Source organism: Scyliorhinus canicula, chromosome 17 (assembly GCF_902713615.1).
Source record: "Scyliorhinus canicula chromosome 17, sScyCan1.1, whole genome shotgun sequence".
NCBI classification, from domain to species: Eukaryota; Metazoa; Chordata; class Chondrichthyes; order Carcharhiniformes; family Scyliorhinidae; genus Scyliorhinus; species Scyliorhinus canicula.
The window spans coordinates 120,433,794-120,457,142 of NC_052162.1; the positions used below are offsets into that span (position 1 = coordinate 120,433,794).

The following is a 23,349-nucleotide window of genomic DNA, read 5'->3' on the forward strand; positions in this document are numbered from 1 at the left end:
GAAGGTCAGGGTTACAGTCAACAACAACTTGTATTTATATAACACCTTTAACATCATAAATCATCTCAGTGAACTTCACAGGAACATTATAAAACAAAGTGAGACACCCAGACAGATAGGAGATATTAGGACACATGACCAAAAACCTGGACAAAGTGGTGAGTTTTAAAGAGTCTTAAAGGAGGAAAGTGAGATGAGAGGTTTAGGGAGGGAATTCAGTGCTTGTGTCAGAAGGAACGGATAACACGGCCACAAGTAGGGGAGCAATTATAACACAAAATGTACAAGAAGTCGGGATTGGGGGAGTGCAAATGTCTCAGAGGGTTGTGTGGCTGCAGGAGATGACAGATAGGGGGAGATGAGGCCATGGAGGGATTTGAAAATGGGTGAGAATTGACTGGGAGTCAATGCAAGTCATGGAGCATCGGGGTTATTGGGGAAAGGAACATGCTGTGAATTAAGACAGCAGGCCTTCGGATTTTCACGGTTACAGGGTGGAATGTGGGGGAGCAGTCAGGAATGTATGGGAACAGTCGAATCGGGAGCTTACGAAGGCATGAATTTGGGTTTCAGCACCAGATACACTGAGACAGGAGCTAGGCCAGATGCTGTAATGCAATTGACAACAGTCTTAGTGATTGCACAGATACTAGGTCAGAAACTCATCTTGGGATGACACTGAGGTTGCAATGGGATTGTTACCAGGGAGACGGGTGGAATTGGTATCTGGGAATGGAGATTAAATAGGGACGGTAAACAGTGGCTTCAGTCTTCTCAATATTTAATTTGAGTTAATTAGTCAACAGGAAGAGAACCAGAAACCAGAATGGGCCCTGAGACTAGTACAGGATTTAACTTAGTTGGAGAGGGAGTGAAAGAAGGAAGGTAATCCCGGGAGGTTTGGAGAAATCATCTTCACAATTGCTCATTGTATCTCCACACAGTCAGTTCGAAACACAACCCTGTTATTCTGTCTGGTCTGTCAGGGTGATTCAGATTAATGTTTTGTCACAAGACAGAATGAAGTGAATTACAAAACATATTGTTATGTCTAGTTGTACGAATTTGTTAAAAGGATACAGAAAGAATTATCTGACACTTTATTTGGATTTCAGTCGAGGGAGGAGGGAGAGTATTGGATGGGGATTTACAGCTTTGGGGAACAAGGCAGAAAAAAATGTTCCACAGAAACTAGAATTGTTTGTTCTGAATTTCTATCCTGTACAGACAATGTGACCTTTGTAAATCCCTTTTCCAGGATTTGTGGACAGGAAAGTGGAAACCAAGCATCATATCAAGATCATCATAGTCACTGGATTCAACAGGGGCTGGATAACCTCAGACTGTGAATGTGGAGGAGAAATGTTTGTCTGTTCTGTCTGGGTAAATATTTCAAATATCAGTGTGACTGGAAAAGCACCGAGACACACAAATACCCGAGTGAGCGTTCCAGTGAACTGACTGGAAAGTGCTTTAACCATTTACACAGTCTTAAAAAATATCAGACTATTCACAGCGGGGAGAGACCGTACACGTGTTCTCTGTGTGGAAGAGGCTTCAACTGTTTATCCAAACTGGACGGACATCATGACACCGACACCACGGAGAAACCGTGGATATGTGGGGACTGTGGAAAGGCATTTACTTGTCCATCAAAACTGGAAACTCATCGACGCATCCACACTGGGGAGAGGCCCTTCACCTGCCCCGTGTGTGGAAAGGATTTCACTCAGTCATCCAATCTGGGATTACACCAGCGAGTTCATTCTGGAGAGAGGCCGTTCACCTGTTCTGTCTGTGGGAAAGGATTCATTTAGTCATACAACCTAGCATTACACCGGCGAGTTCACACCGGGGAGAGGCCATTCACCTGCTCTGTATGTGGGAAGGGATTCATTAATTCATCCAACCTAGTGGCACACCGGCGAGTTCACACTGGGGAGAAACCATTCAGCTGCACCTCCTGTGGAATGAGCTTTAGGCTTTCATCCACCCTGCTGAAACACCAGCGAGTTCACACTGAGGAGAAACCATTCAGCTGCACTGACTGTGGAAAGAGCTTCAGGCACTCAGGCAGTCTCATTGTACACCAGCGAACTCACACTGGGGACAGGCCATTCACCTGCTCCATGTGTGGGAAGGGATTCACTGATTCATGCCAACTGCTGAGACATGAACGGGTTCACACTGGGGAGAGGCCGTTCACCTGTTCTGAGTGTGGGAAGGGATTCATTGATTCATCCCAACTGCTGAAACACCAGCGATGTCACAAGTGACACAGGCATTGGATTCTGCTGTTACTGCTGCTGTTAATGACAACCAGGCCCGAATCACGTTCATTCTGACAGTAGGGGTTTGTTTCTGCTGATGTTAATCCACCCTGTAACTGGGCTGAAGTTAATATTCTGGATCTGTAGCTGATTGTGTTCTCGGGGCTGCAGTGTCCCTTTTAGAACCGCTGTCTGTGATCTTTCCCCATAATTCAGGAACGTTCATCAGAAATTAGTTCACAATAAAATTATGAACTTTGCTTCAATCCAAAATGATCTTTGGTACAAAATCTGCAATTCAGTGCCTGATTTGTTCTTACTGATTTGTACATTACATACAGTGACACCTCCATTATCCACCAGAAAGAAGGGGAATGGGAATTGGGGAGAATCGAGAGCCCTGAAATGTTCCCTCACAATTTGGTACAGAAATCCCCTTAGCACGGGAATGGAGACAAGTCCAACCCTAGTAATGGACTGAGAAATCCCAGTCTAATCAACTTATAAAATCTTCAGAAGTTTATGGAATATTATAGAAAATGCTCTTTGCCTTTCTTGCGAAGAAAACTTCCATAGTAGCTGGCTGGTTGGAAAACAGAGGATAGGCCTGTTATCTCTGCAAACAGATATGTTTCTAGCACAGGCCCTGAAACAGGGTGGCACGGTAGCACAGTGGTTATCACTATTACTTCACAGCTCCAGGGACTCGGGTTCGATTCCCAGCTTATGTCACTGTCTGTGCAGAGTCTGCACGTTCTCCCCGTGTCTGCATGGGTTTCTTCCAGGTGCTCCGGTTTCCTCCCACAAGTCCTGAAAGACGTGCTTGTTCGGTGAATTGGACATTCTGAATTCTCCTGTGTACACGAACAGGCGCCATAGTGTGGCGACTAAGGGATTTTCACAGTAACTTCATTGCAGTGATAATGTATGCCTATTTGTGACACTAATAAAGATGATTATTATTATTACAAGACACTTTAACCCTGATACAATGGATCTCATGACCCAAACATAAATTCTCTGTTGCAGCTGACACCTGGGGCGCAATTCTCCGCTGCCCACGACGGGTCGGAGAATAGCGGGAGGGCATCCCCGACATTTTTCATGCCCTCCCGCTATCCCCCCCCCCGCCGCACGGCCGCCCCACGACACGAATCGCTGGCCGTTTTTTACGGTGAACAGCGATTCTCCCCAGGCCGATGGGCCGAGCAGCCGGGCCTTAACGACCGTTTTTACGGCAGCAAACACACCTGCTTGCTGCCGTCGTAAAAACAGGCGCAACATGCCCGTTCTGGGCATCCAGGGCCCCGATTGGCACGGCAGTACCACGGCTGTGCCAAGGCGGGCATGGGCCAACCGATCGCTGGCAGTGCGTCCGTAACGGACGCACTCTTTCTCCCTCCGCCGCCCCGCAGGATCAGTCCACTGGGCGGCCGAGGGAGATGACAGCCCTGCGCATGCGTGGGCTGGAGCCGTCCAACCCGCGCATGCGCAGCTGACGTCATCGTGCGCGTCAGCCGGCGTGACGCTTGGCGCGCGGACTTAGCGACGGTCGCTAAGTCCGCGATGCCGTGCTTCACGGGGCCCCGCTGCTAGCCCCGCCCGGGGTGGAGAATCGGGTCCCGGGAGGAGGCTGCCGTGAAACACGGCCAGTTTCACGGCAGCCTTTACAATTCGCCGCATTTGCGGAGAATCGCGCCCCTTGTTTGTGGTTCATCTGTTTTAGAGTATAGCTTTTGGTTTTGAAAATTAAAGTCAAAACTGAGAGAATGGGACAAACTGAATTCAAACAAGTTTGGAGTCTATTATGCTTCAAAAGCTGGATCATGTTCACTAAAGTTAACAGCTAGAAAGATAAGATCATAAAATAGTACCTGGGCTGTCTTCGCTGGAGATCTTTGACAGAAGTAAATCACTTTAAGATTGATGCGTCTTGTAAGAGAATTCTCAGGGAGAGCTATAAGTAAACCTGAGTTTCTAACATATTTAGTAATTCAGCAGCTTGTTAATAGTGATTGTTGTTTTAATTATTTCATATCCAATAAAATTTGTTTTATTTATTTTTTTAATTTAAAGTGCCCAAATCTTTATCTTTTCCAATTAAGGGGCAATTTAGCGTGGCTAATTCACCTGTCCTGGACATCTTTGGGTTGTGGGGTGAGACCCACGCAAACACGGGGAGAATGTTCAAACGCCACATGGACAGTGACCCAGAGCTGAGATTGAACCCAGGTCCTCGGCGATGTGAGGAAGCAGTGTTAAATATGACACCACCAAGCCTCCCCTTAAAGTGGTTTTGTTTTAAAATAAAGTTAAATCTGGTGGCGTAAAACAAAAGCAAGACATTTGATTTTTCTGTGTTTATTGTTTCTAACTAGATAATATCGAGAGCAAAATAATTTCAAAGTGGTGCACCCTAGCTTCAGCATAACACCCACGCTCTGGCTTACACCAGTTAGAACATCCAGATGAGACTGAGACCAGCACTTATTCTGCATCCTCAGTCCAGTCATCGTCCAGGACTAGTAAACTATTCTCACCTGTAATGGGTTCAATGTTTTTCCAATGTTTAGAGCCAGAGTAGAACCATACTGTGCAGAAAGAGGCCATTTGATGTATCGAGTCTGCACTGATCCTCTGGAAGAGCATCCTACCGAGGCCCACTCCCCACCTCATCCCCATAGCCCAACCTGTACATCCCTGGACACTAAGGGGTAATTCAGTATAGCCAACCACCTAACTTGCATATCTTTGGACTGTGGAAGTAAACCTGTGCACCCGGAGGAAACCCACGCAGACATGGGGTGTAGGAGCGTTTTCAGAGGCTAAGTATTCAGCTGTCTTTCACGTGAGGGAGTCCCCCTCTTAAATACAGCTCAGCTAACACACACTCACGGAGACAGCAACTCTGGTAAAGACATTCTTTATTTGCTAACGTACGATGGGAGAGCAATCTGGGGCAGATTGACGTGACCTTACATTGCTTCAGGTTCAATAATTATACAATTTCCAAACATCAGTAGCCCTGCCTCAGCTGGACTTGATCCAATCATTGTTTCTATAGATTACATTCATTGACCAATATAATTGCTTTTGGGCAATCTGGGGCTGCTTGACCAGCTCATGCATGTGTCGGGCCTTACTCATGGTCTCCTAATGTTTCCCAGGTCCTTCTTATCCACTGTCCTTGATGCTTTGTACAATCTGTCCTCTATCTTTCTTCTACCTCTGAATGGTATCGGTGTCTAATTAGTCCAGGCTGTTTGGAGCTGGGCATGAGGAATATTTCTGCTGAGCCGAGGAGCCTGCACTTTGTGTGTGTCTGTTCTTCCCAGGAATGTGGTTAAGTCTGGTTGGTTTAAATACCATCATACTTTGCGCGCAATTCCCTATTCTCAGTGCCCATATCCAGAAGTGTGTTGTCTGCTACTCGGCCTTGTGTTTTACAATTTAAATATAGAAGCGAATGTTGAGTTACATACTAATGTGTCTTACTTTAATCTAACGGTTAATCCTCTAAGCCCCCTTTTGCAGGGAGAATGTGCAAATTGCACACAGACAATCACGAAAGGCTGGAATTGAACCCGAGTCCCTGGTGCTGTGAGGCAGCCATGCTAATCATTGTGCCACCGTGCCACCCCAATAGCTTATCAATTATAATTCAACAGTTGCTTCTCAATACTACTTTAAAATTACTTATCAGCTTGACCCTATTTTGGGTAATCTGTGATTCCCATACACAATTCTTCGAAGTGGTGTCAGGAATGGGATTGATCTGATCCAGACCACAGGCTTGAGAAGCAGCATTCTTGTTGAATGTGGATGGAGATGCTCCTTTGTGAATTCAGGAGTCTACAATGATATTGCTATAAACCTGAAATGACTGATTGATGGTCTGAGAGAGAAAACGTGTGTGCTGGGAGTGAGAGATATCCTGGGATTTGTAGAAGATTGATAGGGATTATCAGTATATCTTAAATTGGCTTTGTAAAGAGGTTCAGAAAAGGTAACATTAAGTTGAAGAAGGTCCAGAATCAGTCCACAATACATGTGTGTGTCTTACAACCGTAAGAAAAGTACAAGGAATTAATGGAATGGGTGAATAAGTTTAAAAAGTAAAGTGATGGTTAGCTGGCGAGCATTGCTGTCCGACACAATCAGTTATGACTGAAACAGGAGGGGCGGCATGGTGGCGCAGTGATTAGCACTGCTGCATCACGGCGCCAAGGTCCCAGGTTTGATCCTGGCTCTGGGTCACTGTCCGTGTGGAGTTTGCACATTCTCCCCGTGTCTGCGTGGGTCTCACCCCCAAAACCCAAAATGATGTGCAGGTTAGGTGGATTGGCCACGCTAAATTGGCCCTTTATTGGGAAAAACAGAATTGAATGCTCTAAACTTGAAAAAAAACGATTGAAACAGGAGGCACATGTCAATAATAATAATAATCTTTATTGTCACAATGAAGAGTTATATCAGAAAAAAAACTATACCAAACTCTGGAACAAAATATTGAATTACAGACATAATACCGACTGGGTGAGGAATTAGAAGATGCAAGGCTGTTAAAGGAATGAGTTCACCAACAAACTGTCACCCTCCCTGAAGCAGACCAAATCCTGGGTTTAGATAAAATCTGACAGCTTTGGGTACAAATCAGCAGCAACAGCACTCAAGGCTGCTGTCTCCGAAACCAGAGGCCGTGACCCTCGTGGCTGCTGTCTCCAAAACCAAAGGAGGTGACCCTCGTAGCTGCTGTCTCCAAAACCAGAGGCCGTGACCCTCGTAGCTGCTGTCTCCAAAACCAGAGGCACTGCCCCTCGTAGCTGCTGTCTCCGAAACCAGAGGCCGTGACCCTCGTAGCTGCTGTCTCTGAAACCAGAGGCAGTGACCCTCGTAGCTGCTGTCTCCAAAACCAGAGGCAGTGACCCTCGTAGCTGCTGTCTCCAAAACCAGAGGCAGTGACCCTCGTAGCTGCTGTCTCCGAAACCAGAGGCCGTGACCCTCGTAGCTGCTGTCTCTGAAACCAGAGGCAGTGACCCTCGTAGCTGCTGTCTCCAAAACCAGAGGCAGTGACCCTCGTAGCTGCTGTCTCCAAAACCAGAGGCAGTGACCCTCGTGGCTGCTGTCTCCAAAACCAGAGGCAGTGACCCTCGTAGCTGCTGTCTCCAAAACCAGAGGCAGTGACCCTCGTAGCTGCTGTTTCCAACACCAGAGGCCGTGACCCTCGTAGCTGCTGTTTCCAACACCAGAGGCCGTGACCCTCGTAGCTGCTGTCTCCAAAACCAGAGGCAGTGATCCTCGTGGCTGCTGTCTCCAAAACCAGAGGAGGTGATCCTTGTAGCTGCTGCCTCCAAAACCAGAGGCACTGACCCTCGTAGCTGCTGTCTCCAAACCAGAGGCAGTGACCCTCGTAGCTGCTGTCACTGAAACCAGAGGAGGTGACCTCTAGCTCTTGCTGGGACAGTCGAGTTGAAAGCACTTCCCCCTCTGCTCTGCCTCTTCTATGCAATGAGGAAATGCTGGTTTGTGTGTGTGGGGCCACCCAGGCCAGGGATACAGGACAGGCTAAGACCCAGGCAGAAAGGAGAGGGGAGGGTGAATCGGTGAAGAAGTATCCTCAGCCACTAGGCTCAGGGAAAAGGTCACTACCACGACCAGTCACAGACCCCTTTTTCCCATTTCATGTCTTTGAAACAGGAATTGGGGTGACAGTGAATACGGACACCAGCCCCCCTCATCCTCACCCCAATATTAAAAACATTTGAAACTTCCCATGCTGAGTGAGAGAAGGAGGACCTGAAACAGCTTCACCCAGCTGTATGTTCCCAGAGTGAAGCTGAGAACTGCACAGGGACACTCACTCGGTGAAATAGAACCTGACTTAAGGAGGGCTCTCTGGGAAGGGAATGTTGACTTTCACCCAGTTCGAGTTAACATTGAATAGTCTCCCACTGAAACCCCGAGTGTTGGGTGGCACGGTGGCGAGCACTGCTACCTCACGGCGCCAAGGATCCGGGTTCGATCCCGGCCCCAGGTCACTGCACACGTGAGGCGCGATTCTCCGCTCCCACGCCGGGTGGGAGAATCGCGGGAGAGCCGCTCTGGCACCCCCCCCCCCCCCCCAAAATGGCGTGTCGCGTTTTGCACGCCGCTCGGAGAATTGCGGGCCGCCGTTTTTCACGGTGACCCGCGATTCTCCAACCCGGATGGGCCGAGCGGCCTGTTAGGGTTAGGGCAAGGAGTGGCCTCCGACGCCGTCGTGAACCTCTCCGGGTTTCACTACGGCATCGGGCCTTGCGGTGAATTCCCCCCGTGGAGTTTCCACATTCTCCCCATGCGTTTCACCCCCCACAAACCAAATATATGTGCAGGGTAGGTGGATTGGCCATGCTAAATTGCCCCTTAATTGGGACAATTCTAATCAAAACAAGCTTTATTCTAAGAACTTAGTTGGTATATATATACACACACAGCAAGAATTGTCAATTACAAGCATATAGACACCACACAGCTACAGTATTCTATGTACAACACTTAATGAATTCCTCCTTAATTGTTCCAATTCAAAAACAAAATCCCATAAACCAAAAACCCCTTTTCAAGGGCGTGGTCCAGCACTCACCATTCTCACTTTGAATAAGACTGGCTTCTCCTGAGATTCTGACCCGTCTCACCAGCAGGTTTAAACCCTTCAGGAAAGGAAATTATAGATTTTAAGTTCCCAAAGCAGGAAGGTATTTGTTTTTTTTACTGGAACAGATATTTAAAATGAAAATAGAGGGGGACAGGCCAAAACACTTCTTTGCTCTCTGAGTCAACAGCAGCCAAAACTGAAAGCGAAAGTAAAAACAGCTCACAGAGCCACCGCTCAGCTCCACCCACACAATGACATCACTGAAGCCATGTGATCAGACAAAAACATTTCTTAAAGGGACACTACCATAACAGTCGGTAACAGGACATCAATCAGTCTCGTCTTAAACTTAGAGAAATCAAGGACTTAAACAACGTGCGTTTGATGCAAACTGATTGAATTAAACTATATCCAGATGATCGAACTCCAGCCCGGTTACTGGGATTATAACATCAACTGAAACAAACTCCAACTGTCAGAATGAACATGGTTCTGTCCTGGATGTGATTAGCAGCAGCAATAACAGCAGAATCTAACCCCCATCGTCACTTGTGAACTCGCTGGTGGGTCAGCAGAGGTTTTGACCGAGTGAATCCCTTCCCACAAACAGAGCAGATGAATGGTCTCTCCCCAGTATGAACTCGCTGGTGTGCCTGCAGGTTAGACGACTTTGTGAACCTCTTTGTGCAGTGAGAGCAGCTGAACGGTCTCTCCTCAGTATGAATGCGCTGGTGGGTCATCAGATTAGCAGCACTTTTGAAGCCGCTCCCACAGTCAGAGCAATTAAAGGGTCTCTCATTGGTGTGAGTAACATTGTGTCTCAGAAGGTTGCATGACTGAGTGAATCCCTTCCCACACTGAGAGCAGGTGAATGGCCTCTCCCTGGTGTGAACCCGCTGGTGTGTCTGCAGGCTGGATGACTGAGTGAATCCCTTCTCACACACAGAGCAGGTGAATGGCGTATCCCCAGTGTGAATTCGCTGGTGCAACAGCAGTTGGGAGGAATGACCAAATCTCTTCCCACACACTGAGCACGTGAATGGTCTCTCCCCAGTGTGAACTCGCTGGTGTGCCCGGAGGTTGAATAACTGAGAGAATCCCTTCCCACATTCCGTGCAGGTGAATGGTCTCTCCCCAGTGTGAACTCGCTGGTGTGTCCGGAGGTTGGATGAAATACTGAATCCCTTCCCACACTCAGTGCAGGTGAATGGCTTTTTTCCGGTGTGACTACGGCGATGAATTTCCAGCTCAGATGTGTACCTGAATCCTTTCCCACAGTCCCCACATTTCCACTGTTTCTCCATGGTGCTGGTGCCCTTGTGTCTCTTCGGGTTGGACAATCAGTTGAAGCCTTGTTCACACACAGAACACGTGTACTATCTCTCCTCGCTGAGAATGGTGGAATGTTTTTTCAGGCCGTATAGTCAGTGCACTGGAACACTCTCACTCGGGTGTGTGTGTTGGTGCTTATCCAGTCACATTTCTGTTTAAAACCTTCTGTAGCAGACACAACAAACATTTCTCCTTCTAGATTTAAAGGCTGATAATATTCAGGTCCCGATGAATTGAGAGCCTTTGTCAGATTTTGATGTGAAGTTTGGTTTGAGATTTCTGTCTGCAAAATCCTCACCTTTTGAGACCCTGTGAAAGGAGTTTACAAAATTGAACACTGTCAGTACAGGATAGAAATTCAGAACAGTTGATTCTAGTTTCTATAGGACATTCTTTTCTCTCTCATTTAGCAAAAGCTGTAAATCTCCGTCCCACACACTCTCCCTCCATTCTCACTCTGCTGTATCTAATATTCACCCTCCCAATTCTCCTGAAGGTGCTGATTCAGGCTGATTGACAGATCCCTGCTCACTGCTTCCTGTCCTGGATACAGAGACCTGAAAATCTTAATTCAGACTGCTAGCCTAATCTATATCATTGCACTAAAGATATGTTTAATGGATTGGATTGTTTCAGTTGGTTGAGATTCAGGGAATTGTAATTGATCATGATCTTGAACTTGCTGCTTATGAGAAGAGTCAAGCAGAGATGATCAATGATTTCTAACTGAAATTGGAAGGGCACTGCAGGGTTACAGAACGGGACGCACTCGGGACGGACAGAATTGCTCGACAGAGAGTCGGCAATGACTCGAGTTGCCGAATGGACTACTTCCGGACTGCAATGACCCTATAACTGCAAATATATAAACTAGATCCAGTACTATAAAAAAAACTAGAAATAATAATAAACATAATTTATTTCAGAACTACAGCTAATATATCTAATCTGTACCATATAACAACACTAGACATATCTATGTCCAATATTAATTTACTGTCCCCTTAAATGTCAGTCATCTCATATAAAATTATGACAGGAATAGATAGGATAGATGCAGGCAGGTTGTTACCACTGGCGATGAAAGCAGAACTAGGGGGCATAGCCTCAAAATAAGGGGAAGTAGATTTAGGACTGAGTTTAGAAGGAGCTTTGTCACCCAAAGGATTGTGAATCTATGGAATTCATTGCCCAGTGAAGCAGTTGAGGCTCCTTCATTAAATGTTTTCAAGATAAAGATAGATAGTTTTTTGAAGAATAAATGGATTAAGGGTTATGGTGTTCTGGCAGGAATGTGGAGCTGAGTCCACAAAAGTTCAGCCATGATCTCATTGAATGGCGGAGCAGGCTCGAAGGGCCAGATGGCCTACTCCTGGTACTAGTTCTTATTTTGTTATGGTCTTATCTCCTGGGGAAACCAGACCTTTAATTGAGAACATTAGGAAAGAGACCATCATTTTCGTCAGACAAATAAATATGTGAAGCTGAGGGAGCAAAGGATGTCAATGTCTTTAATACCACCTGAGGAAGGAGCTGCGTTCCGGAAGCTAGTGATTCGAAACAAACCTGGTGTTGTGAGACTTCTTCATGTGCCCAGCCCAGTCCAACCGGCATCTCCACACAATGTCTTTAAGAGAGAGAGCTGGGCCAAACTTTCCAGAGTCTGCACCCTCCCTGGATTCACTTCCTTTCCCTTCAGTTGCTGCAAGTGACCAATTGAAGGTCAGAATGAGAAAATAAATGGAAAGGGGAGAAAAGAAAGTGTTTTACTCACAGATTTTAGCGACATGAGGAGGTTTCAGTCTGTGTGAAGCTCGCTCTTCATTAACACAAAGCCCACGCTCTGATTGACTAGAGGGCCAAAGTCCTTCCGGTCATCCAAGAATTCCCATTGATCAATATTGCAGCAGGAAGGCAAGAGTGGTACTTCCGCACATGCGCGGTGCCCCTCTTTTTTGGACATGCGCAGTCGGGGGAGAGGGGGAGGCCACTGAGCGACTTCACGCTCTGGCCGGAGCCGTCATCTGTTTGCCTGTCTTGTCTCTTGGAGGTGGGGGGGAGGGGGAACAAGGGGTGGGGTCGGGGTTGCTGGGTACGCGCTCCGTGCCTGAGCACTGAAAGCCGGTGACGTCACCGCGGTAATTCAGGCAGGACTCCATTGTGACGTTGCGGAAGTTGGACTTCAGAGTAAAACTCCTCTTCAATATCTGGGAGCAAATTAATGTTTCCCTCTCGGGTAGGGCATTGCGACTTTCAGTAACTGAAGTGAATAGAATGGAATCCAATCTATAGATTACACATGTTTTCAGTCCAGTAATGTAGACATATATCTGTCTGGCAGCTGCATGAAGATTTTCAGGTCTCTGTGTCCAGGACAGGAAGCAGTGAGCATGGATCTCTCAATCAGCCTGAATCAGCACCTTCAGGAGAATTGGGAAGGTGAATATTAGATACAGCAGAGTGAGAATGCAGTGAAAGTTACAGCTTTTGCTAAACGAGAGTATGTTCCATGGAAATGAGAATTGTCTGTCCTGAATTTCTATCCTGTACTGATGGTGATGATTTTTGTAAACTTCTTTTAAAGGTTATTTGGGGGTGAGGAATTACTGGCAGAAATCTCAAACCAAACGTCACATCAAAATCTGACAGTGTCACTCGATTCATCGGCCTTTGAATCTAGAAGGGACTTTTTGTCTGCTTCAGAAGGCTTTAAACATGAGTGTGACTGGAAAAGCACTGAGACACACACACACCTGAATGAGAATAAGCTTCAACCAGTTGCACAGGCTGAAAAAACATTGCACTATTCACAGCGGGACGAGACCGTACCTGTGTTCGTTGTGTGAACGAGGCTTCAACTGATTGTCCAATCTGGACAGACATGAGGATACCCTCACCATGGAGAAACCATGGAAATGTGGGGACTGTGGACAGGGATTCGGATCCCCATCAGAGCTGGAAACCCATGGACACAGTCACACTGAAGAGAGGCTGTTCACCTGCACTGAGTGTTTGCAGAAATTCAGTGATTCATCCAACCTGCAGGCACACCAGCGGGTTCACTCTGGGGAGCAGCCATTCACCTGCACTGTGTGTGCTAAGGGATTTGCTCAGTTATCCAGCTTATTGAGACATAACGTCACTCACACCAATGAGAGACCCTTTAAATGCCCTGACTGTGGGAGTGGTTTCAAAAGGTCTCAGGAACTGATGGTCCACCAGCGCATTCACACTGAAGAGAGACCATTCAGCTGCTCTCACTGCACAAAAAGGTTTGGACGGTCATCCACGCTGCAGAGACACCAGCAGATTCACACCGGGGAGAGACCATTTACCTGCTCTGTGTGTGGGAAAGGATTCAGTGATTTATCCACCCTGCAGACACACCAGCGAGTTCACACTGGGGAGAGGCCATTCACCTGCTCTGACTGTAGGAAGGGATTCAGTGATTCATCCAACCTGCTGAGACACCAGCGAGTTCACACTGGGGAGAGGCCATTCACGTGCTCAGTGTGTGGAAAGGGATTCACTCAGTTGTCCCACCTGCTGACACATCAGCGGGTTCACAGTGGGGAGAGACCGTTCACCTGCTCCGTGTGTGGGAAGAGATTCACTCAGTTATCCCATCTGCTGACACATCAGAGAGTTCACAAGTGATTACAGGAGCTGTATTCTCCTTTTATTGCTGCTGTTAATCACATCCAGGACTGAACCATGTTCATTCTGAAAGTTGGTGAAGTGGGAGCGTCAGAGGGTTTCTTTCTGCTGGACTCTCACAGTTTTCTTCCAGTAGGAGGCAGCACGGTGATGCAGTGGTTAGCACTGCTGCCTCAGCGGCGAGGATCCGGGTTCGATACCAGCCCCAGGTCACTGTCCGTGTGGAGTTTGCATATTCTCCGTGTCTGCGTGGGCTCACGCCACAACCCAAAAAGATGTGCAGCCTAGGTGGATTGGCCACATTAAATTGCCACTTAATTGGAAAAAAGAATTGGGTAGTCTAAATTTTTTTTTAAAAGTTTGCTTCCAGTGAGCTGATGCTCTTTGAATCTGGGAGAGCAGATTTCCACTGAAATGATCCACAAAAGCTGTTGAAGGATATTTATTTAATCCTGGATATTAAATGGTGTTTTTCCCCCACTACAGGTAGATCAAAGATAAATACAGGAAGAACTGAAAAAACACAGCAAGTCGGACATCATCTGTGGAGAGAAACAAAGTTAACGTTTCACATCCAATTGTTACGGACACCTTGTAGCTAAGAGACTGAACCAGAACATTTTAAAGATGGTGCGGAAAGATCGATTTGTTCCAGTAGTGATGATATAAGAAATAGGGCTCGGTTATTTTATAAACAAACTTTGTGAGAACAAACAAAAACAATATTTAAGCTTTAACTCTAAGGTTAACGAATTTACACAGGAACACAGGAATTAGGAGCAGAAGTAGGAAAATCAGCCCTTCGAGCCTGCTCCGCCGTTCAACCAGATCATGGCTGATCTCTTCCTGGTCTCAAATCCACCTCTCTACTTGATCCCCATATCCCTTTAACCCATTTTTGATCAGAAATATATCTATCTCCTTGAAACCATTTAATGACTCAGATTCCACCGCACTATGGAGCAGTGAGTTCCACAAATTCACCACCCTCTGCGAAAGTTAGTTCCTCCTCATCTCAGTTCTAAATCTATTGCCTCTTAACCTATATCCATGACCCCTCGTTCTAGATTGCCCCACAAGGGGGAACATTTGGTCTACATTTACTATCGATCCCTTTTAGGATTTTAAATACCTCACTCAGAACCCCCCTCATTCTTCTAAACTCCAGCGAGTATAAGACCAAACTGTTTATTCACTCCTTGGAAACAATCTGGTGAACCTCCTCTAAACTGTCTCCAATGCCACCATATCCTTCCTCAAATAAGGAAACCAAAACTGCACAACATATTCCAGATGTGGTCTCACCAACACCCTGTACAATTACAACAACACTTCTCTACTTTTATACACCAGTCCTTTTGCAATAAACGCTAACATTCCATTTGCCTTTTTATTGCATGCTGTACCTGCACACTGACTTTCTGTGATTCATGAACAAAGACACCTAGATCCCTCTGCCCAGAAGCATTTTGAATCTGCTTTCCATTTAAGTAATAATTTGCCTTTCTATTTTTTCAGCCAAAATGGATAACCTCACATTTATCTACATTAAACTCCATCTCCCAAATTGTGGCCCAATCTCCTAGCCTATCTATATCCGTCTGTAACACTGTAATCTCCCCTTCACTGCCTGCTTTCCCACCTGTTTTAGTATCATCCACAATTTTTTCTATGTTCTCTAATATCATAACCAATGCATCCACAACCTCTTTAATTCCCTAGGGTGCAGCCATCAAGTCCCAGAGACTTATCTGCCATTAATTCCACCAGTTTATTCAATATCGTCTCCCTAGTGATGTTTATTACACCAAGCTCCCCTGCATTAACTGTAGTTTTTGAATCTTCTACTGTGAACACAGAGGCAAAATATTGGTTCAGTACCTCTGCTGACTCTGTGTTCCCCATTATTATTTCACCTTATCACCCTCTAAAGAGTCAATATTTACTTTCGCTATTCTCTTCCCCTTTTTATACTTACAGAAACTTTTGGTATCAGTGTTTATGTTTTCTGCTAGTCTCCTTTCGTAGTTCATCTTAGCTCTTTTGATTTTATTTTTAGTAGCCTTTTGCTGAACTATAAAGTTCTCCCAATCCTCCAGCTTACCACTAGCTTTTGCAGTATGGTATGCCCTAGTTTTTGTCTTTATGTCTTCCTTGACTTCCAAGTTTAGCCATGGAACATTTTTCTTCCTTTTACAATTCCTCTTCCTCTCAGGAATATACTTTAATTGAGAGGTATTAAATATCTCTCTGAACATCCTCCATTGTTCCTCAACTGTCCTACCCTCAATTATCTGTCCCCAGTCTACTTGGGCCAACTCTTTCCTCAGGCCTGTATAATTACCTCTCCCAGCACTAAAACTCCAGTATAGCTCTCTCGCTCAATCTGAATTTGAAATTCCAGCATGTTGTGATCCCTCCTTCCAAGAGGATTCTTAACAACAAGACTATTTATCAACCCTTCTTCGTTACACAATACTAAACCTGAAATAGCCTGTTCCCTGGTTGGCTCCATAACGTACTGCTCAAAGAAACAATCCTTCTAACTCTATGAAATCTCCCTCAAGGCTAGCAGTCAATATGCTTTTTAAAATCACCCATGATTACAGTTGTGTCCTTCTCACAAGCCCTCATTATTTCTCGGTTTATACTGTGGCTGCAATTCTCCCAAAAGGGAACAAAGTCCCCCAGTGAGCGCGTTTAGCCATGTGTATCCCGGCGCTCAAAGTGCCGATAAAGACAGGGCTATTCAACGGGACTCGCGTTGTATAAGGGGCCTGAACGGGAAACACGCAGCCGAGGCCACACATAGCCCTGTTTTGTACAGTGGGGAAATCTGCTCACCGGAACTCCCCAGTGTAGCACAAGATAGGGACGGCATTTAAAAATGGCATCCAGATCTCTAAGGTCGCCAAAGCAATCACCTAATCCTCCCCCCCCCCCCCCCAACACCCTCCCCAACACCCATGCAGTGCACCCCCGCCCTGATCACACGCATGCAAAATATGCCATGATGCCAGGCTGGTCAAAGTCGGATTTGTGAGTGACCTTGGGCTTTGTAAGTTGGACTCTAGTCGTGGAGACACTGAGTGCTCCTGGGCAGGATTTTGGGAAATCACTGTTGGTTCAGGAACCTGAAGAAGATTCACACTTCTACGAGGGCAGGTCACCCAATTGAGGTGGTGAACGTCACTCGTGTACTTCATCAGTATACTGCTTTTAAAAAATAAACATTGACATTTCAGAGTCCTCTCTTGCCTGATTGTTAAGTCTCTTTCGAATTGAGGCATTTTAGAGGGTCATTTTGGAACTGAGTAAATGAGGCACCTTCAACCAAATTAAACTGAATCTAAATATTAATTATATATCCTTTAAAACAGATAGGGCCTCCAGGATTTCCAAGAAAGATTAACAAGGATGATATCAGAACTGAGAGTGTTTAAGTTTCAGGAGAGATTGAACAGGATGGGGATATTTCCCCTGGGTAAGAGAAGGTTGAAGACTGACCTGATAGAGACGTTAATGGGTGTGATAGGATTGACATGATCAGGGTGGCATAGTGGTTAGCACTGCTGCCTCACAATGCTGAGGACCCGGGTTCACTCTCGGCTGTGGGTCGCTGACAATGTGGAGTTTGCACATTCTCCCCGTGTCGGCGTGGGTCTTGCCCCCACAACCCAAAATGATGTTCAGGTTAGGTGGATTGGCCATGCTAAATTGCCCCTTAATTGGAAAAAAATAATTGGGTACTCTAAATCTATATAATTTTTTTTAAGTCATCACGGTGATTACAGAATAGAAATTCAGAACTGACAATTCTAGTTGTCACAGAAAATAATTCTTCCTCTCAAACTATAAATTTCTGAACCTCATACATGCTCTCCTCACTACTGATTTTAACACTAATTTATCCTTCTGTACTCCTGCTTTTCCCCAAGTCTCCTCCCGTGAAGATGCTGATTCTCGGCTTCAGTTTCACTCTCACCTATTGCCCGCCCCAGGTGCTAAGGGCGAACGTCACAATCAATTCCCGTGACTACCAACATGTGCTTTGTGTCAGGGTGAGGTCACTGCCCCTCCTCCACTTTTCATATAAGTCCTTGGAGATTGGAGAGTGTCGGCCGCAGCTCCCACAATCCCCCGCGCTGGGGAAACCGCTCTATCCGCCGCACGGGCGGGTGATCAGGTACTGCGCATGTCCAAGAGTGAGGGGAAGGTGCGCATGTGTGGAGGAACGTCCGCCCCCTGACCTTCCTGCTGAGGTGTTGACCAATGGCAAAGTGGGAGGACCGGAAGGACTCTGGTCCTCCAGCCAATCAGAAGGCAGACGTTGTGTTAATGAACATTGACCATGACACGGACTGAAACCTCTTCCTGTCTCCAACATCTGTGAGTAAAACACTTTCTTTTCTCCCCCTTTCAATTTATTTTCTCATTCCTACCTTCAATTGGTGACTTGCAACAACTGAAGGGAAAGGAAGTGAATCCAGGGAGGGTGCAGACTCTGCAAAGCTTGGCCCAGGTCTCTCTTTGAAAGACATTGACATCCTTTGGTCCCTCAGCTTGACACATTTATTTGTCTGGCTAAAAGGGTGTTCTAATGTTCACAATCAAAAGGGTTGGTTTCCCCAGAGTTCTCCCTGTGTCTACGCGGGTTTCCTCCAGGTGCTCCGGTTTCCTCCCACAAGTCCCGAAAGATGTACTGTCTGGTAATTTGGACATTCTGAATTTTCCCTCTGTACCCAAACAGCACGGTAGCATAGTGGTTGGCACAATTGCTTCACAGCTCTGGGGTCCCAGGTTCGATTCCTGGCTTTGGTCACTGTCTGTGCGGAATCTGCACGTTCTCCCTATGTGTCCATGGGTTTCCTCCGGTTGCTCCGGTTTCCTCCCACAGTCCAAAGATGTGCAGGTTAGGTGGATTGGTAATGCTAAATTGCCCTTGGTGTCCAAAATTGCCCTTAGTGTTGGGTGGGGTGGCTGGGTTATGGGTGCAGGTGTGGCCTTGGGTGCTCTTTCCAAGAGCGGGTGCAGACTCGATGGGCTGAATGGCCTCCTTCTGCACTGTAAATTCTATAACAGGCGCTGGAATGTGGCGACCCGGGGCTTTTCACAATAATTTCTTTGCAGTGTTAATGTAAACCTACTTGTGACAATAAAGATTATTATTATTAGAGTTGGCTAAAATTTCAAGGGACAGTAAATAAATGTCAGACAGAGATATGTCTATTGTTTTTACATGGTACAGATTAGATATATTATTATGAAAACAAATGACTGTGGATGCTGGAATCTTAAACAAAAACAGAAAATACTGGACAATCTCAGAAGGTCTGGCAGCATCTGTGGAGAGAAAAGGGAACTAATGTTTCGAGTCTGGAAGACTCTTGTGACAGTTAGAGAGAACTGGAAATGGGGTCAGATTTGTACTGTAGTGGGGGAGGGGTGTACTGGAGCGGTGGGTCTGGATAGGGGCCAGCAATAGGTGGAGATATCGACAAAAATGTCAAGAACAGAAGATAAAAGGAATGCAAATGGTGGTAATTAAGGCTAAGAAGGATGCTGATAGTGATACATACAAAGGTTGGAATGTGTGAATGGCAGAATAAAGGTGAACAGTGTGTAAAGGGCAACTTGAAATAGTTGGAATGGGGGGAGGGGAGGAGAATAATGGTGAGGGAAAAAAGGATCAATGGAAGAAATTAAAACAAAAATAAATTGATAGATAAAAATGGGGTAAAGGTGGTGGAGAGTCGGAAGTTGTTGAACTCAATGTTAAGTCACGAAGGGTGTAACATGCCTAATCGGAAGATGAGGTGCTGTTCCTCCAATTTGCACTGGGCTTCACCCGAACATTGCAGCAGGCCAAGGACGGACATGTGGACTGAGAGCAGGAAGCTGAGTTGAAATGGCAAGCGACAGGAAGGTCTGGTAACTGTTTGCGGATGGACTGGAGGTGTTCTTCAAAGCCTGGAAAAATATATTCATTTTGCTTCCGGTTTGCACCCCTCTATCACCTCCACATGGTCTGTCTCCAACACTTCCCTTTCCTTCATTGACCTTTCTATTTCAATTTCTGAGATAGACAGTCCACTAATATCCATTACAAACCTACCGACTCCCACAGCTACGTCGACTACAGCACTTCACACCCCACATCCTGTAAGGACTCCATCCCATTATCTCAGTTCCTTCACCTCTGTCGCATCTTTTCCGATTATGCCACTTTCCAAAACGGTGCTGCTGACATGTCTTCATTTTTCCTTAACCGTGGCTTCTCACCCACTGTGGTCGACGGGGCTCTCAAACGTGTCCGACCCATCCCCCACCCCTCTGCCCTCCCCCTCACTCCTCTCTCCCAGAACCAGGATAGAATCCCCACTGTCCTGACTTTTCACCCCACCAGCCTCCGCATTGAAGAAATCATCCTCCACCAGTTCTGCCAACTCCAGCATGATTCCACCACCAAACACATCTTCCCCTCACTCCCCCTGTCAGCATTTGGAATTCTCTACCCCAGAGGACTGTGGAACTTCAGTCATCAAGTATTTTCAAGACAGAGATTGATAACGTTTCAAGGGAGTAAAGGTATTGAGGGATATGGGGGATAGTGTTGGAAAATGGTGCTGAGGTAGATCAGCCAATGATCCCATTGAATGGTTGAGCAGGTTTGAATGGCCGACTGCAGCTCTGATTTGTTATGGTCCCTATGTCCAGGACAGGAAGCAGTGAGCATCGATCTGTCAATCAGCCTGAATCAGCCCCTTCAGGAGAATTGGGAGGGTGAATATTAGATACAGCAGAGTGAGAATGGAGGGAGAGTGTGTGGGATGGAGACTTACAGATGTTGCGGAATGCAAGAGAAAAGAAAGTTCCAGAGAAACTAGAATGCTTTGTTCTGAATTTCTATCCAGTACTGACAGTGATGTCTTTTGTAAATTGATTTAACAGGAGATTCGAAGAGGACAAATTACAGACAGAAATCTAATACATGTCGTCTGGATCTGACAGTCCCTCAATTCCTTGGAACCTGAATATCATTCGCCTTCGAATGTAAAGGAGAAATGTTTGCCTCATCTGTCAACATCAAAAGATTTTAAACATCATTGTGACTGGAAAAACACCCGAGTGAGAGTGTTCCAGAGCACTGACTGTGGAAAGAGCTTCAACCAGTTACACAGCCTGAAAAATCATTGGCCTATTCGCAGCGGGAGGAGACCGTACACTTGTGTGTGTGGACGAAGCCTCAACTGATTGTCCGAACTGGACAGACACGAGGAGACCCAAAACATGGAGAAACCATGGAAATGTGAGGACTGTGGGAGGGGATTCACAGCACCGTCTGTGCTGGAGATTCATCGGCGCATTCACACTGGGGAAAGGCCATTCACCTGCAGTGTGTGTGGGAAGGGATTCTCTCAGTTATCCGCCCAGCAGTCACATCAGCGAGTTCACACTGCGGAGAGGCCGTTCAACTGCACTCAGTGTGGGAAGGGATTCAGTCGGTTATCCGACCTGCGGATACATCAGCGAATTCACACTGGGGAGAGGCCATTCACCTGCTCCCAGTGTGAGAAGGGATTCAGTCGGTTATATGCCCTGCGGATACACCAGCGAGTTCACACTGGGGAGAAGCCATTCACCTGCTCTCAGTGTGGGAAGGGATTCAGTCAAATCTCCAGCCTGATGTCACACCAGCGAATTCACACTGGGGAGAAGCTGTTCATCTGCTTACAGTGTGGGAAGAGATTTAGACAGTTATCCAGTCTGAAGTCACATCAGCGAGGTCACACTGGGGAGAGGCCATTCACCTGCTCTCAGTGCGGGAAGGGATTCAGTCAGTTGTCCACCCTGCGGTACCATCAGCGAGTTCACACTGGGGAGAAACCATTCACTTGCTCTCAGTGTGGGAAGAGATTTGGACATTTATCCAGCCTGAAGAAACACGAGCGAGTTCACACTGGGGAGAGGCCGTTCACCTGCTCTCAGTGTGGGAAGGGATTCAGATATTCATCCAACCTGCGGAAACACCAGCGAGTTCACACTGGGGAGAAGCCATTCATCTGTTCCTGGTGTGGGATGCGATTCACTCACTTATCTAGTCTGAAGATACACCAGCGAGTTCACACTGGGGAGAGGCCATTCACCTGCTCTGTGTGTGAGAAAGGATTCACTCGGTTATCTAGTCTGAAGAGACACCAGCGTGTTCACACTGGGGACAAGCCGTTCACCTGCTCTGTGTGTGAGAAAGGATTCGCTCGGTTATCTCACCTGCAGTCACACCAGCGAGTTCACACTGGGGAGAGGCCATTCACCTGCTCTGTGTGTGAGAAAGGATTCACTCGGTTATCTAATCTGAAGACACATCAGGAAGTTCACACTGGGGACAAGCCGTTCACCTGCTCTCAGTGTGGGAAGAGATTCATTCACTTATCTAGTCTGAAGACACACCAGCGAGTTCACACAGTGGAGAGGCCATTCACCTGCTCTGTGTGTGAGAAAGGATTCACTCGGTTATCTAATCTGAAGACACATCAGCGAGTTCACACTGGGGAGAAACCGTTCACCTGCTCTCAGTGTGGGATGCGATTCACTCGCTTATCTAGTCTGAAGGTGCACCAGCGAGATCATACTGGGGAGAGGCCATTCACCTGCTCTGTGTGTGAGAAAGGATTCACTCGCTTATCCAATCTGCAGACACACCAGCGAGTTCACACTGGGGAGAAGCTGTTCATCTGCTCTCAGTGTGGGAAGGGATTCAGAGATTCATCCAACCTGCGGAAACACCAGCGCATTCACACTGGGGAGAAGCCATTCACCTGCTCTCAGTGTGGGAAGGGATTCAGTGATTCATCCGCCCTGAGGAGACATCAGCGAGTTCACACTGGGTAGAGGCCATTCACCTGCTCTCAATGTGGGAATGGAAAGCATGATTCATTGCATCTGCTGAGACACCAATAAATTGACCAGTGAATACAGGGGTTGAATTCTGCTGTTATTGTTCCTGCTCAGTTACATCCAGCACTGCAGTTTGTTCATTCTGTCAGTTGGTCAATGAGGAGGGTACGAGGGATTCTTTCTGCTGGACTGGCTGGTCTCACAGCTTTGCCTCCAGTGGGCTGATTCTCTTTGTCTTGTTGGAATACCTGGTTTCAAATTTCATAAGGATCACAGAATAAAAGGATGTTTCGCAAGTGAGAAGATATTCAGTTTGTATTTCTGTTTGGATCATCCAAATTCCTGCCACATTGCCACGAAGGTGGGCCGAGATGGTTCCATGGATTTCTTTGTTTAATTTATCTGGGCGTTGCTCGCAGAAGAACACCATCAGGGTATGAGGGGCAAGTTGTGTAATGTGGACTGGGAAACTGATGGGAGACATAGAATAGCTAATATTTAAGGAATGATTACATATTTACCAGGGGCTCTCTCTCTCTCTATTGAATTTTTTGTGGT

At 46.5% G+C, this 23,349-nt stretch overlaps 1 protein-coding gene and 1 pseudogene across 2 annotated transcripts; one reads left to right on the forward strand and one right to left on the reverse strand.

Annotated features, from left to right (window-relative positions):
- Window positions 1-23,094, forward strand: LOC119951567 (annotated as a pseudogene).
- On the reverse strand, window positions 8,767-12,194 carry LOC119951832 (gastrula zinc finger protein XlCGF7.1-like). Of its 2 annotated transcripts, none has more exons than XM_038775199.1 (2): window positions 11,803-11,836; window positions 8,767-10,545 (listed from the first exon to the last, which is right to left on the reverse strand). In XM_038775199.1, the coding sequence occupies exon 2, from the start codon at window positions 10,206-10,208 to the stop codon at window positions 9,450-9,452; it is 759 nt and encodes a 252-aa protein (XP_038631127.1). In that variant the 5' UTR covers window positions 10,209-10,545; window positions 11,803-11,836; the 3' UTR covers window positions 8,767-9,449. The 2 variants fall into 2 exon arrangements, with proteins under 2 accessions (XP_038631127.1, XP_038631126.1); XM_038775198.1 differs by lacking the exon at window positions 11,803-11,836 and adding an exon at window positions 12,011-12,194 and having other exon boundaries at window positions 8,780-10,545.
- Window positions 23,095-23,349: the final 255 nt, after the last annotated feature.

What these genes read in the sequence shown, in the direction of transcription:
- LOC119951832 (XM_038775199.1), bottom strand. Translation starts at nt 10,208, where the DNA reads ATGGAGAAACAGTGGAAATGTGGGGACTGTGGGAAAGGATTCAGGTAC.